Genomic DNA, 19,374 nt, shown 5'->3' with positions numbered 1-19,374 from the left:
TTGTAATCATGAAAAAAGGATATGAATCTAACTAAGAATTATCGCGAGCGCGCACTTTTTATATGCTGACCAGGAAAGGAACATTTTAAAGACTGCATTTACTGACTCATGAATAGGATACGGGCTACACATCTCACTAATTGAAGAATGCAAGTGCGAAGCGCGAGCTGAAAATTTTTGATATTCTTACTACAAAACAGGACATTCTAGGTATATTTTCAACAAGGAAAAGAATGACTTCCTTAATAAAGAGTAATTGGTGCTTGCGGCAAACGTTAAGTTAAAAATGTGCGATATTCCAACCTTAAAACTGGACATTCTAAGCATTTTGTAATGAACACAATGAATATCTTACTAACAGCTGACTAAGCAATTTGATGCGAATCCGAAGCGCGAGCCAGAAAATAGTGATTTTCTCACCTGAAAAGTGGATATTCTAAGCAATTTTTGTAACCGGGAACAGAATGTAACTTAATAAACAATAATTATTGATGCGAGCGCGAAGCACGAGCCAAACTTAATGTATGATATTCCAACCTTTCTCCTTGATTCCATTGATTAACAGACCAACTAGAGTAGCAGAGAACTCGCAAACTTTAATCGACAATATTTTCACCAACTTGCACCCCATTCCCTCTGCTGGCATTATTGTAACTGATATTTCAGATCATTTCCCTATTTTTGCTAGAACATCTTTAGTATCAAGGAACTCTGGCGATGCACTCAGTAAAAAGCTAACACGCAATTTTACTCAACATAACATTTCACAATTTAAGAGAGAATTGGAAAAAGCTGAATGGAGTGAAGTCCTTAATGAAACAGATGTTGATAAGTCTTTCAATAAATTCATGGACATGTTTATGTTATGTTATGATAGATGTTTTCCTATAGTGCAGAAATGTAGACAAAAATATAATAAAATACCTCGAATGCCATGGGTTACAAAATCTTTACTTAGGTCAATAAATAAGAAAAATCGTTTGTTTTGTAGGTATAAAGCAAAGCAGACCACTGAATCTAAGTCAAAATATACCCAATACAAAAATGTACTGACCTCTGCTCTGCGCCAAGCAAAGAAAGACTACTATCATTCTCAACTGCAGTCTGCATGTAATGATGTTAAAGGAACATGGAAGGTTATTCGTAATGTTTTGAAATCTAATCCTAGACCACAAACTATTACAAAACTTGTCTGGAAAGATGATTGTATTGAAGATAAGAAACTGATGTGTGAAGCATTTAATGATTATTTTTCTAATATTGGTACTACTCTATCTAGCACTATACCTAATATCCAAGAAACCTTTGATAATTATTTGGACAGTCCAAATGAAAAAAACCTATTTTTTATTCCTGTTGTCAATACTGAGGTTATAGATGTTGTAAGTGGCTTGAAAAGGAAGAAGAGCCCAGGTTTCGATGGTATAACTAATGACTTGATAAAAGATGTAATTTCATTTGTAGTTATACCTCTCACTCACATTTTCAACTTGTCTTTAGTGCATGGAAGTGTTCCTGCAAAAATGAAAATAGCTAAAGTTGTGCCTATATATAAAAAGGAAACCCTGTAGAAATGGGTAATTATAGACCCATTTCTCTACTCTCTGTATTCTCTAAAATCTTGGAAAAACTTGTATACATTAGATTAAGTTTTTGAAGTCTTGTCAAGTTTTCTCAAGTTCCCAATTTGGTTTTCGTGAGAAGCACACAACTTCTCATGCCATTCTATGCCTGTTAGATAAAATATCTTCTGCACTAGATAAACATCTTCACACGATTGGAATATACTTGGATTATTCCAAAGCTTTTGATACAGTGAACCATGATATTATGTTGCACAAACTCTCCTATTATGGGGTAAGAGGGACTGCACTGGAATGGTTTAGAAGCTATCTTAATAACAGGCAACAATTTGTGCAGCTTAATGAAACATCTTCATCTATGCGACCCGTCACATGCGGAGTACCTCAAGGCTCCCTTCTGGGTCCCTTGCTTTTTATTTTATATGTAAATGATTTTCCTAAATCTTCAGAGATGTTTTCTTTTTTGTTGTTTGCAGATGACACAAGTGTTTTCTGTTCTCACAGAAACTTAGAAACTCTTTTAGGTGTTGTTAATAGAGAGCTTGGTGTGCTGACGAAATGGATTCACGCAAATAAACTGTCCCTTAATTTATTGAAAACGAAATATATGTTATTCAGTAACAGTAAAACAGTTATGCCCGCTAATGTAGTCTTTGATCAGGTAAATATTGAAAAGGTATCATCTATTAAATTTCTAGGTCTTTACATTGATGATAAGTTGTCTTGGAAGGCGCATGCATCCCATTTATGTAAAGTACTCTCCAGAAATGTTGGTGTAATTAACAAGCTGAAGTTTATATTCCCTAGGAGTGTACTTCGCACATTGTACTCTTCCTTAATTTTGCCCTACCTAAATTACGGTGTGCTTGCCTGGGGAACCACAGCCAAATCTTACTTAGAAATACTTAGAAAAAATCCTGCTCATTCAGAAGAGAGCAGTGAGAATTATCTCGGCGGCTGATATGCGCGCTCACACTGATAAGCTTTTTTACGAAAACAAAATGCTGAAGGTCCAAGATATATATCGTCTATATCTCGGATGCCTCATACATGTATCAGTTGGAGAAAGGTGGTGTACCCATGGCTTTAGCATCTATTTTTGTTAAGAATAACCAAATACACAAATACTCTACGAGGCAAGCTGCTTTATACCATGTATCATCAGTAAGAACTCAGCTCAGAATTAATTCACTTGCATATGCTGGACCAAAATATTGGAACTCTCTAGACAATTCTATCAGGCAGTGTGTCAGCTTAACTGTTTTTAAACATAAACTAAAATTTTGTATATTGTACACCTACATTGAAACGTGACATTTCGTGCTACATGTCGTGTTGCATTATTGATATTATTTTCTTTTTCTTCTGTTTCTATATCCTACTACAAGTATATGGATTATTTATAGACTGTTTTTTTTTCTTTTCTTGGATTTATATATGTAATGTAAATAATGTATAATTTTAGACTTATATATATAACCTCTGTAGGCCTAAACTCCTCGCTGAGTGTCTAACTAAAAAAATCCTCATAGCGATATTTAAGTATTAATGCTAGATCTGTTATTTATTCATTTATACTTACTACAGACAACTGGATTAGTACCCCCCCGCCCCTGTTTTGTCGTGTGTACTTACCTTCCTCTACCCTACTCTAGTTAGTTGTTCTTTTTTATGTTACTACTGTATATATATGTATATACATGTATACTTTTTTTTTCTTGCTTCTTATCTGCTTTTTTTTTGTTTTTTCAATGCAGACGTTTAATTATATTGTATCATACATATTTTGTTGTTGTATCAAAGGTGATCTGTGCTTAACAAGCGTTGCTTCTATACAGACCACCTCTTTCCCATATTTTCGATATCTTTTTAGCTCATTGTCCATAAGCTTTTATTCCTCTTGCGTTTTTTCTTTTAACCTTATTGATATCGTACATGTATGCATTGTATTTTGGTTGTGGAAAGAAATAAATGAACTTGAACTTGAACCTGAAAACTGGACATTCTATGCATTTCTGTAACTATGAGCATGACGAATACCTTATATACTAAACAATAATCGATACGACCCCGAAGCGCAAGCCATTTTTTTGTGATTCTCTTATCTGAAATGTTTTATATTTTACTTCAAAAAGGGTATTTCATTTTGGAAAAAGGGCACATTTCATTTTGAAAAAGAGCATTTTACATTTTGAAAAAAGGGAATTTTATTCCTACGGGGATTTTTTTTTTTTTTGGGGGGGGCACTTGTTCCCTGCCCCCCGGCTCCGCCGCCCGTGCTCGAAGCCACCCGAATACGTGTATTTGGAGGATTCACAGCTTATTCAGTTCCGGTGTAACCCAAGCTTTAATCTAGAGTATAACTCCCCTTCAGTTGGTCTAATTGATCCAATTGATCCAATTCATTCAGCGTTCAACCCATTATGGGAAACGATCATAATTATTATATGGAAACCATGGCCAGCTGTTTTGTTTTTACACCTCTCCTTTTTCGCTGTGTAATATGCGAAGAAATGAAATCGATCCACCAATAAAGCATGCCCTCACCCTACAAAACTAACCGATTTTCGACAATTTATTGCCGAGATTTGTAAGTCTCTACTATATTCCAGATGCGATTCGACTCACTTTTGGTAAAGACTGATAATTCTTTCTGGATAAATTCCTGAGATTATTATTTTTTTTTCACTTTGGCAACAGGAATTCCATTCGGGGAAGCATGAGACGGCCATTTTATGCCGCCTTGGTGTTGTTTATAATCTATGTCTTATTATTCTGGAGAAAATTATTTGCATGGAAAGTCTTAAACTTATCAACGACCGAACAACATCCTGGAGCAATCGCAGCGAGAACGTATGGCACGAAATTCGATGCGGTGAATAATCGCCCTCCATTTATAATTCTTATGGCACAGTGGCGTTCGGGATCAACTCTGCTGGGAGAGCTTCTGAATCAAAAATCAAGAGCTGTTTTACATGTTTGAATCCCTCTGGCCAGCTGCTACATTACGGGAATTAAGAAACATTTCACGTGGCACGATTGCAAGCAAGGAAATATCCAGAGATATACTTCGTGGTTTCGCAAAGTGTGACTTTGCAACGGACTATGTGAAGATTTATCGGCGATGGGGTGGTTCTTGCTCGAATGAAAATCTTTGTCACGGGAATAGTACTTCGTGCAGGATGCATTCAGTAGAAGAACTGGATAACTTTTGTAAATCATTCCAAGGTAGACTGGCAACGAAGATTATTCATGCAGATCTAGAGCTGTTGAAGCCTCTGGTTACTGATGATGGAATCAATCTTAAAATCATTCATCTGGTACGTGATCCCCGTGGAACTGCTGCATCTAGGATTAATTACCTGAAGGCTTATTACAGGGAAATTATGAATATATTACAACGTATCCCTCCTGCATCAGACCGTCTTAAACCACTTGGTCTCCTTCATGACGTCCCAAAGGAGATGCTTCAATTTCAGGAAATCAGGGAAAACAATCCCACAGTGCAAGGATTGTGCAATTGGATAAGAGAAAACACCAAACTCTCACCGGACTTGTTGCCGGAATGGTTGCGAGGGCGGTACCATCTTGTCAAGTATGAGGACTTCGCTCTGGCCCCTGTACATGAATCCCAAAGGATCTACGATTTTATAGGGATGCCATTCACAACACATCTCAAACACTTTATCAACAACATAACTCACCCCAAATCCAGTAACCCGTATATATTTTCAACTTCGAAGAATGCCCAAGCAACAGCCAATAAATGGAAAAAGTACCTGACACTCCAGGAAAGAAGTCAAATTACAAAAGAATGTTTGGATGTCCTTCGGTTCCTTGGGTACGAACCAAATAACACCAGTGCAACTCCTCAGAGTTCTTAGTCATATGCAAAGGGGAATAATGGTCAACCGTCTCATCAACAAATTTCAATTAAGTTGAAATAATTGATTTATGGACTTTAGTGAAATGTCCCATTTCATATATCAGACCGGAATATTCTCCATTCATCATTAAACGCTAGAATAATTGAAACACGATTTACGTTTTTTTTGTTACAAATGAACTCATACTTGGGTGAATGTCACACTTCTTTTTTCAAAAATAATGATTATAAAAGTAATTATTCCCATTTTTTTATATTGAAATGTCTTTTTTAACGCTACACTGGAGAAACCCACGAAGGCTATCATTTTACATGTCTTCTGTCCAATGACAGATCGTCGTTCGATTTCGGGAGTATGAAGGTCCCGAATCCACTGAATCCATCCGAATCAGGCGAAGTTTCAGGCATTATCCGGAGAGCTCCCCGAATCAGAGACGAATAGGTCCGGAATAGATCCGGAATCAGAGCAGAACGCCGAAAATTGACTGCCAATGACAGAATTCCAACATCATCCCGAATGTAACCCGAATGAAATTTGACCACATTCGAGAGTATTATTATTATTTTTTTTTTTTGGGGGGGGGCATTTGGCTGGTTTTGAGAATTTCGAAAAGAGCCGAATCCCTCCATGAATGTTCCTGAATCCCTCCCGAATTTCCTTGCATTCGGGAATCCATGGGTAATACTTTTGTGATTCATGGCCTATATCTCTGCCTCTACTATAATAAATACTTGATTTTAGTGAGATTGAATGCTCGAATGCTCAGAAGTCCGAAAATGCTAAGTTCTCGTGAATTTTCTGCCTCCTTGTCAGCAAAGAAGGACCTACAACACCTACAATACATCAAAAGTAGAGCAAGTCTGATATATTGAGTTTTTTTCTGTCATAAAAAATTCACTGTCTTCACTCTTTATCAGTTCAGTGGAAAAAGAGAATGAGCCCTTTGCCGGGTATGACCCGTAACTTTCCGCAAAAATTGATACAATATACGACGTCACAACGGAGTTACCTTATGTCAACAATTTTAAGAAAGTCTTCGAAAAACGTTCGGGGATGTTTCCATGACATGTTACCTCTTTTTTTTTCCTGCACCCCTCCCCATTCTTGTCCCAACGTTCCCTATTTACTTTTGTACAGACAGTGTTCATTTTGTTATTGGACATTTTAAAATGAATATTCACCACTGTCTCTTCATCGTTTAGTTTAGTTAGTTTAGTTTACTCCAACGATGTTGTAAGACTTCCATGGCTACGGGGGTGTTGCAAGAAAAATATTTGCAATCAACTGCAAATATTCTGTTGCAATTTTACAATTGATTGATCACATTAAAATATAACAAGTTAGATTACACTCCTTGTTTCAAGGAGCAGATTAGCAATACATCACAAATTTACAATTAATTGCAAGAGGAATGATTGATTCAGGCAACGAAAATTGACTTGCAATTGTTCGCAAGTTTCTTGCAACGCCCCATAAACCTGTTCATCGATCAAAGTAGAATGTCTATTGCTGCTCTCCTTCATGTCTTTTTCATGAGAGATGTGTTAGAATTCCATCCTTTGATTGGCGGTTAGGCAATTGAATATTCATAACAAGTAACCATCAGGGGTCAAGGAACGGTATTGAAGGGGGGGGGGCTGGCCATGCAAAAAAATCACAGATGGTCATTTTTAACGTTTTGTACACGATGTTTGAAAAACAAATTGTGGAAAGGAGGGAGGGGGCTGAAGCCCCCTGCCCTCCCTGTTCTGCGGCCCCCAGCTGATCTTTCCTTGTGCAAAAAATACAATTTCTTTGATTATGTTCATTTAATTTCATATTCCATTTAATTTGTTTGTGTTCATTTATTCTAATCTCTTTTAATTCTAAATGAGTTTAATGTGTGATCTATTTGGTGTACAGTATAGATGTTCTTAGGGGTCGTTGGAAACAGCTGGTACATTTTGTCACACTTTTCACCATTTACAATTTGTGTGTATTAGGAAATTAGTATTTATATTTCTGTCCTGATCGATGAATATCTTGATGAAGAGCATAGAATTTCTTTATTATTGATATATCAAAGTCATCGACCAACATTACAAATGATTGTACCCAATTTACGGGCTGTGTGTAGGAAATTAGTGACTTAAGCACATAGAGTTTAATGTGAACAAAAACATAACTTACTGAAGTATACATTACGAAAATAATAGATTAAACAATGTTACATTAATTTTCGTGTTTGTCTGATACTGAATGTTTCGTCATTACAATTAATTATCGACTGTTATGGCCTGCATGCAGTATGCATATATCATGTGATTGTCATGAGTGTCCATGGCCCTGGGAAACGGGGGTGCTGTGGGTGAAGAAGCATCCCCAATATTTTCTCAGGGGGTGCTGCGAGTATTATTCTCCATAGGCAGCACCCCAGGTATTCTGGAAGGTGCCAACCATTCTTTTATATTGGCTTTTCAATTATCTCGGGACCAAAAATGAATACCTCGATTTTTTTTAACTGAAACCCCCTTTTTTTGCCTTTCAAATTTACATCAGCACTCCCACCAGTAAAAACAGTTCCCAGGGCCATGCGAGTTTCTCGTCGTTAGTCTGGAGGTTCGAATCTTCCGAAGGTTCGTTTGACCCGGCCGAAGGTTCGTTTGACCGAAGGTTTCTTGTCCGAAAACAAAATAACCTGTTTCTTTGGTCCGAAACTGAAATAAGGTTTGTTTTTTAGATAAAAAAATAATAATTTAGTAACAAAAAACGGGTGTTGTAATAAAAAACAAAAACAATGGTAGATAAATTATGCAATAATGGTCTCAGAGGAGGATAGTACATGAGCATGGACCGCCGAAAATCGTGTACTAAGGGTAAAAATTACCATCTGATTCTGATTTTTTGCATGATCAGTTTCCCCCTTTAAGCTCAGACCCCCCACCACTTTTAAAAACGGTTCCACGGCCCCTGATGAGGATTTTATGGCGATATAGCATGTATTGCATGCAAAAGTGGAGTGGATCCAACATCTTGACTTTGAATACTTGCTGCAAGCCTGACATGCCTGAGGATAAGAATGTTGGCGACTATTCCAGATAATGGGGATTTCTTTTTTTTTTGGGTGGGGGGGGGTGTCATTATTTAACAGCTTCTGTTGTTATGGCATGCATCGAATAGTATGTGTGTGTAAATGCGTATTGTGTGAAAAATATCTATTGTGCTACTTTTTATCTGTTATGTAAAGGTAGTATTCAGGCATCTTATACATGTCAACATTAAAAATGTGATATGAAGTTATTAGAAGTTGAGATAAAACGTGATTTATAAGGATGCAGAAAACAATGAAGGTGATGAGATGAGTATCCTTACAATTATTTCAGGGGTTCTATGTTTCTGTTTCTGTTTGTGGTAACTCCCGTAGGAACTCGACAGAACAGCATTTTGCTGGTAAACGCCAAACTGGTATATAACCAATTACCTATGAAACATTTTACGTCTAGGTTAATCAGTCATATAGTGGCTGACGTTATAGACGACAGATATCACTCTCGGGGGTTCGATGCCCCTGTTTGAGGTCTTAATCCCTCATATTCTAGTCCAAATGCCCCCCGCGTAGAGCGACTTTTGTTCAGATTTGTAGTCAGTGGTATAAATCTAATCAAGAATGGATCTTATAGTAGAGATTTTTAACTTGGACACACAAATTTCAAAATGCACCAATACTTCCCCCACGAAATCATCAGGTCTGACAATGAGAGGTGCGTGATATCGGTTCTTGGACAAAAACGAACTAGCCACATAGGCCCCATGACCACCCCTTTGAGAGAGTCCTGGGTACGTAAACGCCCATGATAACGATAGATCAGCCCCTTCACACCCTCAAATTATTGAACCGCATCGATGACCCCCCCCTCCCCACCACGCCTGCCCTTCCGATTTTCCAGGCTTCGCCACAGAATACTTCCATTCCGGACTAACGAACCTTATTTCATTTTCGGATTAACGAACCTTTGGAATAACGCCACAAAGGTTCAGATTGAGGAACCCTTGTTGCTTTCGGACCAGTGGCGTAACTACGGGAGGGGGCATGGGGGGGCACGTGCCGCCCCTTTCGGCTGCCCCCCCAAAAAAAAAACGGGGAAAAGGAGAAAGGGAGAAAGGAAGAAAAACGTAGCGGGAAAGAAGAATTTATTGTTCATTATCATAATAATAATTATGTTATGTGATATTACAATAAGAAACATTTTTTCATAATTTTATGAAACATAATTCGCTAAGGGCCTATGTCTTCTTGTCCCTTTTTCTAATCTGAATATCAAAAATTTTCAGCTTCGCGCTCGCAATATTTAATTAGTGAGATGCGTATGATAATCATGATTACAATGACTACAGAAAGTGCTCTGTGTGTTTCATATAATTCATACAAACTCAGCAGGCGCTTGGCACTCGCATTAGATGACTATGGTGAGATATATTTACTCTTAATGGATTCCTTAAAAAGATATATACAATATATACAAACATTTCAGCTCATGCTTCACGCTCGCATTATTTGTTTAGCGAGACAGGTACGTATCATAATTACAAAATTTGCTTATAATGTCCCTTTTTAGGTCTGAATATAAAAAATTTTCAGATCGCGCTTCGCGCTCGCATTATTTGACCAGTGACATACATATCCGTTTAATGGCACTGTTCTTAAAATGTCTTAGGTCAGTAAACCTAGCAACTGAGCACACTTCGCGCGCTCACAAAGTGACTCACTTTTTTGTTGGTCCCCCCAATGCCGTGGACCCACGGTACGCCACTGTTTCGGACTAACGAAATTCGAGATATGGGCAATTTACGTGTTTCGGAAAAATTACGAACCTTCGGAATAACGAACTCTAACCGATTTTTAAAGGGGTACTCCAGGCTATAGATGATTATATTTAAATAAATAGAGTAAAAGTCACCAAGCCAAATCCTGAAAATTTTATCAAAATCCGAAAACACATTAACCAGGTTATTGACCTTTTAAGATTAGCAATATTTTGTTAAAACAGTTATCTGCATAGCGCCATGTATATTCATTAGGTGGGCTGATGATGTTACATCCCCACTTTTTATTTCTAAATGTTATTACATGAAATCATTATTTCTTATTTCCATTCATGTATGTATGCTGTCTCCCTTATAACAAAATGCAAGAGTTTTTGAGAGCGTTTGCTCATTGAATATTCATGAAGACATGCATGAAACTGTTTCACGGGAATAATGCACAAATTTAATGTCATAGTCAGATTTTCTTGATCTGTTAAAATCATATCATTTTCAGCCTGCTACATGTTGCATAAAACTCTTTACCTGAGAAAACTCTGGTAAAAACTAAAAACTAAGGGTAGTCTGATTTCTGCCATTGACTTTAACACAGGGCAAAAACTCCGATAAAACAACCTGAGTTTTCTCAGGTAAAAAGTTTTATGCAACGGGCCCCAGGAGAACCTCTTTAACACAGTCAAAAGGCATAGGTCTGTATGCCTGTCGGGATGGGGGGGGGCACATTTTCCCAAAGAAAACTTGATAAGCCCCCCAAAAAAGTTTTCACTTTTTCTGCTACTGGGTGTGACTCTGACGACATATTACATTTAAACTATTGACTATGATACTCAAAGGGAGGGGGAGGGGGGCCCCGGTCGGAAATGCCCCCCCCCCGGATCCGCCACAAAACAAAAGTACGACAACCTTTGTGTGTGCAAAGCTACTCGTGTCATTTGGCGTGTACCAACGAATGTAGAGGGCAGCAACCATTTGCAGTATCGCTTTTGTGCTCACATGACTAATTTAGGCTTCCCCCATTCACTCACTTGTTAAATCATAGGTCATCAAAAGAAATAATAAAAAAATCAATCCTTCGATTTCGCTTTAATTCACTGACATTTATCACAATGAACATTAGAACAAAACTAAATAAAAGGGTACTTGTCCAGCTCAAACAAAAGTTTAATGGCCTGAAATCAGACTAACCATAATTTCGGTCAGCTCACTGCGAGAAAACCGGAACTGCATTGTGAATAATAATTATTAAAATGAAAAAAAAATGCAGTCTAGCCTCCGCAAAGGCCCTGATTATAAAGAGTATGAAGGTAGCATTATTTCTAGCATTTATATTTTGATATACAAACATTTTGTCTATTTCTAAAGTAGAGATGTAAACTAATTACGCGTTATTAGTATATATCTCTATGATTTTTAATGAATTATTTTAATCAATAAAGTCATGTGATCTTTACTTACGCTTGTCCGGCATGCTGTGCGCGCGAATGGACTACTCGCCCTACACATCTCGCGTGCCCACACTTGGCACTGCACTGATAAATGAAAAGAGCGATAGTCTCGAGGGGACGGATCACTGCAAATGTTACATCCCTTGCATCATGGGTGTAATGTATATTTATGACACCAAATGACTTTTAAATATGGTTTCAACTTTGATCAGATTACAATCAAAACAGGGAGGGGGGTGGGGTCTTAATCCTTGCCCCTTCCTAGAATCTTCGTGGAAGCGGGGGATAATTGTACAAAATTATACAGGTATATACTTCAAGTTAAGAGTACGATGAGTTACTGATGATTTTGACCAAATCCGCATACATTCGTAATTCCGAAGCTTCGTTATTCCGAAGGTTCGGTTATTCCGAAGGTTTGTTATTCCAAAGGTTCGTATTTCCGAAGGTTCGTAATTCCGAAGGTTCGTTAGTACGAAAACGAAATGAGGTTCGTAATTCCAAAGGTTCATTAGTCCGAAAACGAAATGAACAACGAACCTTATTTCGTTTTCGGACTAACGAACCTTAATTCGGATTGACGAACCTTATTTTGTTTTCGGATTGACGAACCTTCGGAACATCGAACCTTATTTCGTTTTCTGATTATCGAACCTTCGGAATAACGAACCTTCAGAATAACGCCACAAATGTTCGGATTAACGAACACTTTTACGTTTTCGGATTAACGAACATCGAGGTATAGGCAATTTACGTGTTTCGGATTTACGAACCTTCGGAATTACGAACCTTCGGAATTACGAAGTGTAACCGGTCGATATTGCTGCCCTAACATGCCTCTGTGTTTCATTAACGGCATTGATTTGGTCGGTTACAATATCGACCACACAATTTACAATTCCATCCGTATATTGGAGACTTTAAATCGCATTACTTCCATAACAGTGCAATAAATATATCAAATATGAAGTTTGTTTCAAATGTTGAATGTTGCATCACCTCTCAATATAATCTTAAAGATTTTTCAAAATCTTTCCTTCCTGGAATATTTTTTCTTTTAATTTGCATCATTGTGCTGTTTCCACCTTTTTGGATGACCTCTAATCATTTCGTAAGCATTTCGATAATAACGACACTCTTTTTTTCATTCTCCTCTTACGTTTGACCAGTGAGCAAATGAGTTTTTATTGAATAAAATATGGACTGTTTGAAATTTGATTTGCTCTGCATTATTCTTTTTCCCTTTTCTTCTATAGTTTGATCTATTGATAATTCACCTTTACCAAAATCTGTAGACATCCAAATCATTTTAAGCAACTGTAGCAACTTTTCAATGTTTGCCCATTGCGCTTGCCATCACTGCATTACTCCCAAAATTACACATCACTTGAAAGACGACATTGGTCGTCATTCTGTCTTCCAACAATTGGAAATTTGCTCGCTCGCTCACTTATTGATTTTAAATGTAAATCATCATTTTATAGCCATCGAAAAAGTCGTTATAGGCTTTTAACTGAAAGAATGTACAAAGCCATATATATATCCCGTATACATAGCTCTTGGTTTAGGGGTGTCCCCAAAATTTGGAATTTTCAGATCAATTTATTGCTATCCCCCCCTGCTCGGACCGGATTTACGCCCGTCATGTACATTGAATTGTTCTCAATTTTCCAAACATAAAAAACATACATAACGCACACGCTCTGAGGCAAATAGAAATCATGTAAATTCATATATAAAGTATGCATGATATATGAATATAGGCCTATAAGTATATGACCGATGTGCTGGCTCAGTTGGTAGAGCGCCCGTCTCACAGCTGGGAGGTCGGGAGTTCAAACCCCGGCCGCGTCAGACCAAACGACGTTAAATGATGGGACTTGCTGGAAGCAAGATGGGAGTTGGTTTGAACCCCCAACCTCCCGGTTGTGAGACGGACAATCTCCCAACTGAGCCAGCACATCGGTCATATTTGCCGCTGCTACCCTGCTTGGCGTTCAACGATTAAAGTTAATGAGAGACAGAGTATTGTCGATCTGGCGGCTGCCGGGCCCACGATCAGTAGGGTATTTTCGGAGTATTTCATTTTATGAAAATGAAAATCCATAATTTATTGTTCGAAATAGACATGAAATGAAATACTCCGAAAATTTGCTTTGCCCAATTGATCGTGGGTCCGGCAGCCACTGTGCAGCGCCAGATCGACGAGGCTCTATCCCTTTAATCGTTGAACGCCAAACAGGGTAGCAGCAACTCCCATCTTTTAACGTCTTTTGGTCTGACACAGCCGGGGTTTAAACCCCCGACCTCCCGGTTGTGAGACGGACGCTCTACCAACTGAGCCAACACACCAACACACATTTTATGTCAATTTTTAAAAAATGAAATATGGATTTTCAATAAAAATATTGATTTTTATAAAAAAAAATTAACGCATTTTTTTCCATCTAAACCAATATAGGTTATTATTTTGTTACCCGAATTTGATGAAATTTTTAGCATTTTGCTCTGTGAATTTTACTGTATTTATTTAGATATAAATATCTTCAGCCTGGTGCATCCCTTTAGCATTTTTCGAATTATACGGGTCAGAATATTTGAAAATCACACGTAGGGTGTTTTAAATATAGGTCGTCTTACCGCTAGTAACCCGTGGAAATAAGGTCAAGTATTTTGAAGGTGAGAAGACGAAGAGTGCAGATAAAACTAATAAAGTCTGTTCAGCCATCTGTCCATGTTTGTACTTTTCAGTCCACTTTAATTACGGCATTTTCTTGTTGTTTTATATGACATTCTCTCTTATCATGCTTATGATCATCAAAATCGCGACGGGATCTTTGCTTAACAAAGGTCCGGTTGAAGAGTTTGAAGAAATATCAAAGAAGGGTTTTCCTATAAATATGGTGGGGCAGTACCAACAACTTCACATCTCCTGTAGACTTCACTTCTGTTCAATAGGTAAGAATCATTTTTTTTTACCTTCGCAAGACCTTTGTGCTTTCACAAGCTGACATATCATGCAGTGGGGAAAGCATTGTTACTGCGTTAAAAGCATTCCTGAATATTACAAAGTAAATTTAAGAGCAATATAGATGCTGTGGATATGTCCAAAAATGCATTTTAAAGCTGTCAGCCCAAAAGTTTCAGGCAAAAAAAAAGAAACTAATAAAAAGATACAAAAAGAAGCACCGAAAGTTAAAAGTGAAGGGAAGATATTGCTTCCTGTAGCAGCATGCATCTTTGTTTGTCTCAGGATTTAAGCGAATAAGCCTATTCTTTTAGAATTTAAACTAACTCCATTCTTAATTGTCATGTTATACAGGGATACCTACTTAAAGCAAAACCACACTTAAAATGGCCAAGGCTCTGTTCTTCGTTCTTGCTTGCGCCCTCATCGTGGCCGCCCTCGCCGAGTTCGAGTTCGACGACGAGACCGCCGCTGACCTCGAGTTCATCAAGAGGGATGCTGACTTGTTGGAGTTCTTCGAAGCTGAGAAGAGGGGAATGGGAAAGAACATGAAGAAGTACAAGGGTAAGTTGGCAAAAGGATGTTTCACAAATATTTAAGTGTGACTTAAAGTCAATAATGCCGCCCAATCTGTCTATCCAGGTTATCTTAATTCTGTGTAACAGTTCACGTAAGCGTTATGGTGTAGTAGTTCTGACACTCGCCTTTCAACTCGCCTTTCAACCAGGGTGTCATGGGTTCCAATCCCACTTCGGGTATTAATTTGCCCAAGCAAGAAATTTATACATATTGGCTGCACTCGACCCAGTTGACATGAATGGGTGCCTGGAAGGATTGATTCTTTGAAAACTTCAACGCTTACAACATGCCGTCAGCTACCAAAGGCCGGATTAAATATTATATTCAGTGCAGTAGTGTATACATGGTATATGTGCATTATATATCCACTACTAGTATATACAAGGAACTGTTATCTTAAATATAATTCATTGTTTGTGATTCTCTATCAGCATGCAGTATGTGGGGCGCAGAATGCTGGTGCTCAAGGAAGACCAAGAAGGTTGTTTTCTGCAACGGTAAGTGCACTCCTCGTTCAGGGTCTCGTGGTTTTGTTTCTTGCCTAACAACCAAATCAGGGGGCATGTCCATTTGAAGCGGGGTTACCTTGGGTTCTGCGTGTGTTATTCTCCATACGCAGCACCCCTGGAAATCTGGTAGCTGGTAGGTATGCTAAATAGCTGAAATTTAACCGAAATAACCATCATTTTGTAGTAATCTTTTTTAAATTATTTTTTGATTGTTGAATTTTTCATGGACAAAAATCACCTTCATTTTGCAACAAAACCTTATTTTGCTTTTTTGCTCGCTTGTCAAATTTCTCGTGACCGAAATGGGCTTGATTTTGTAGTGGAATCTCTTTTTTATATCCTAGTATAGAATTACTGATTTTGCCATTGCACAACAAAGTGAATATTCAACTTATTATTTAGTAGATTTGTTATAAATGTATCTTAAGTTCTGAGTATAACAAAATAGTTAACTTACATTGTGCCATAAAAATGAATATACATATATTCCCTTCTATTATTGGTTTACAATAGCGTGTGACGTCCACATAAGGTTTGTTTGAAATATTATAGACTTTGTAAAGACTTGTGTGATAATAACGATAAGCCGGAAGAAATGCCCTCGTGAATATATTTAATATTTATACAATGACACGAACATCATTCTTGTCTCATTTCATGTTACACAGGATCTGGAAACGGCGACGGTATCTAGACACCATCCCGCACAAGTTCTGATCGAACATTTCCCAAAATGGAAATAGATGACGTCATGAAACTCGGCCAATCATGACACTCGTTTTCTACGTCCTTGAATTCAGGTTACATCCTTGTTGATACTTCTTCCTATATACCCTAAAAGATTAGAATGAATTAATATTTGCTGATCGAGTGAGATGAATAAAGTATTTTCAAATTACATCATCAGTTGTTCAATTGATCTCTTCCTTTGAGTTCATTATGATTAAAACGGATTAACATGATTGTCTTGAGTGAAGAATGCTTCAAAGTACATGAGGGACCATGTTGCAGAAAGAGATCTTGGCCTCGTAACACAAAGTTTAGCAAATAATCAATAAATGAATTGACCTATCAAAATCATCGTTTATGCGCATTTTGCTCAATAGACTAGGAACCAATCAAAATTCTTCTTTCGAATTATCGATTAATCGCTAATCTTGGTGTTATAGGGCCCAGTTGTAACACAAGTAAGAATCAAACAGAAATGGCGCTGCCGATTGGTTGAAAAAAAGTTTGATTTCAGCTCTACAAATTGCCCGAGTCTGACAAGTCGATTCCTGTTCGATTCTGTTAAAAAGGAAAAATGGTGCCCGTTGCAGAATAATAAATATGTCTCAATAACACTTAATTCAAACAATAAAAAACGACTTGATTTTCATTCAATCAGGAGCATATTATATTTTGGACTCGCGTTTGATTTACTTAGTTGCATTTTAACCCAAGTCTAATCCTTCTGTAACGGGGCATTTGCATTTAAAATTTAAAGAACGAAGACAGAGCAGTTCTGATCATGGTCATGATGGTGCTCTTCTGTGAGTACGAGTGAAAGAAATGTGTGGTTGTGAGTGTCGACTTGACGGATGTTTGAATGATGAAGTGTTTCTTACTACGAAAATGAGTGAACGTGGTGAACGAAAACATTGTTTTGCTCTACCAATTGTATTTCACTAAACATGCTAAAGCCAGGGTTGCACCGAAGCCGAATTCCGCCCGAATACGGCCTGATTCGGATGGTTTCGGTGGGTTCGGAATATTCCCGAATCCCTCCCGGATTTTCTCGCATTCGCGGAGGGAGAACGGAATACTCCCGATACCACCGAAGCCGAATTCTGCCCTAATACGGCCTGATTCGGATGGTTTTGGTGGATTTGGAATGTTCCCGAATCCCTCCCGAATTTTCTCGCATTCGCGGAGGGAGAACGGAATACTCCCGATTCCACCGAAGCCGAATTCTGCCCCAATACGGCCTGATTCGGATGGTTTCGGGTGATTCGGAATGTTCCCGAATCCCTCCCGGATTTTTTCGCATTCGCGGAGGGAGAACGGAATACTCCCGATACCACCAGAATACGTGTGTTCTGATGGATTCGCAGGTGATTCGGTTCGGTTGTAACCCTGGCTAAACGGAGACGTCTATGTGACATCTCAGAGGCTACAGTAGTAGGTAGAGATGTCTCAAGACAAGGTGACAAGGACTTAGTCTGACAGTTGCGGGGATGTTGCTACAAAGTTCCCCAAAGTCGCTGTGACGTCTAGGAGATCTTTACTTGTTGAGGATTTTTGCAGCAACACCCCCGCCATTGTTGAGCAAAGTTCTGCGCTGTGCAATGAGGCAAATCTTAGTGGAATTGCAAACTAGTCGCGAACTAGTCATGCTAGTTGCAATCCCAGTGAGATACCCCTTTACAGTTTTCTTTTAATTAGCACTTTTATGTTGACTATGTTTGGAGTCGTCTTTAAATTTGTATATTGATGACATATATTTAGGACAGACAGCTACCCAAGGGAAGAGCCCCATATTTTATTGGGCATGATAGGGGAGAAAACGATTATTCTATCATTCAGGTCCACACCTACCCACCCACCCACCACCCATCCCAACAAAATATATGTCACACACCATAGAAATAAGATGATGAATCAAATGTTGAAAGGTTGGAGGAGTGACAATCTTTTCCAAATGTTAATCCAGTCTAGCATAAAGCTAAACCAACATTTTAAGTGTTAGGTCGAACCATTTAACTCTTTGCATACTGAATTAATTTTTGGAGAATAATAATGACGATTGTCTCCATTTTATTTTATTTGAATCAAGGTTTCCATTTTGAACCATTGATCCTGATGATTATTATACAGATGTCGTCCAAGAACTTTTGCCATTTATTAGCTTCTCTGATATGAAGTTCGGGGAGAAAACGATTACTATTACGATTGTTGAATTTAATTATACGGATGTGCAAAATTGGAAAATCAGTGTGCAAAGGGTTAAAGTGGTCTATGTAACAGTTAGCAAAGATTATCATTCCTCCAACCTTTCGAACGTTCATTCAAAATTTTAGTTTTTAGAGTGCAGTGAGACACTGGAGCAGCTAACCCCAGATCGATCAAATCTATGAAGTGATTTCAAATAATATTCTAATTAGTCGATTTGGAGTCGATCTAGTCAGTGTGACTGTCCAGAAATAAGCGTCGATGTGGGTTCTAATGATTTCTCTCAACATGGTCAAGGCGCATTTTGGTAATTAACAAGCATTTGCAGAACTACCAAAATGTGCAGGAGACTAACATCACATTCAGTTACTTCAAGACCCTATTCATTCGTAAATCTTGAATCGTCTTTGTAATGATGACTGCTATCAAAATCGTGGCTGTGATTAGAATTCGAGATTCTGATCATGTTCTAGTTTGGTTTCACACGTGCTAAATATTCGTCATTAGCCTTATTTTTCACTGGAATCATCATTCAAATTAGGTTTTTTTTACCGTGTGAAAGGGCGGCAAGGATCTTAGGCCTACTCTCAATAGTATTTGCTTTCAGGTGAATTGAAACCCCTATTCCTAAAAGACTCTCACTGTGTCACGAAAATTTAAACTTGTTTC

General features: G+C 38.0%; 2 protein-coding genes across 2 annotated transcripts; both read left to right on the top strand.

Annotated features, from left to right (window-relative positions):
- Positions 1 to 4,452: 4,452 nt before the first annotated feature.
- On the top strand, positions 4,453 to 5,584 carry LOC121424515 (carbohydrate sulfotransferase 2-like). Its single transcript, XM_041620231.1, has one exon. The coding sequence runs from the start codon at positions 4,559 to 4,561 to the stop codon at positions 5,465 to 5,467; it is 909 nt and encodes a 302-aa protein (XP_041476165.1). The 5' UTR covers positions 4,453 to 4,558; the 3' UTR covers positions 5,468 to 5,584.
- Positions 5,585 to 14,609: 9,025 nt separating this feature from the next.
- LOC121424408 lies at positions 14,610 to 16,672 on the top strand. Its single transcript, XM_041620095.1, has 4 exons — positions 14,610 to 14,676; positions 15,041 to 15,250; positions 15,697 to 15,762; positions 16,443 to 16,672. The coding sequence occupies exons 2-4, from the start codon at positions 15,073 to 15,075 to the stop codon at positions 16,466 to 16,468; spliced, it is 270 nt and encodes an 89-aa protein (XP_041476029.1). The 5' UTR covers positions 14,610 to 14,676; positions 15,041 to 15,072; the 3' UTR covers positions 16,469 to 16,672.
- The last annotated feature ends 2,702 nt before the right edge of the window (positions 16,673 to 19,374 follow it).

The sequence above is a fragment of the Lytechinus variegatus genome, chromosome 11 (genome assembly GCF_018143015.1).
Source record: "Lytechinus variegatus isolate NC3 chromosome 11, Lvar_3.0, whole genome shotgun sequence".
Lineage (NCBI taxonomy): Eukaryota > Metazoa > Echinodermata > Echinoidea > Temnopleuroida > Toxopneustidae > Lytechinus > Lytechinus variegatus.
Note: the sequence above shows the minus strand (reverse complement) of the source record. Positions and strands in the feature narration are given on the sequence as shown.

Coding starts and splice junctions, on each gene's coding strand:
- LOC121424515 (XM_041620231.1), top strand. CDS start 4,559: ATGTTTGAATCCCTCTGGCCAGCTGCTACATTACGGGAATTAAGAAAC.
- LOC121424408 (XM_041620095.1), top strand. CDS start 15,073: ATGGCCAAGGCTCTGTTCTTCGTTCTTGCTTGCGCCCTCATCGTGGCC. Junction 15,251..15,696: donor GAACATGAAGAAGTACAAGG/GTAAGTTGGCAA, acceptor ATTCTCTATCAG/CATGCAGTATGTGGGGCGCA. Junction 15,763..16,442: donor GAAGGTTGTTTTCTGCAACG/GTAAGTGCACTC, acceptor CATGTTACACAG/GATCTGGAAACGGCGACGGT.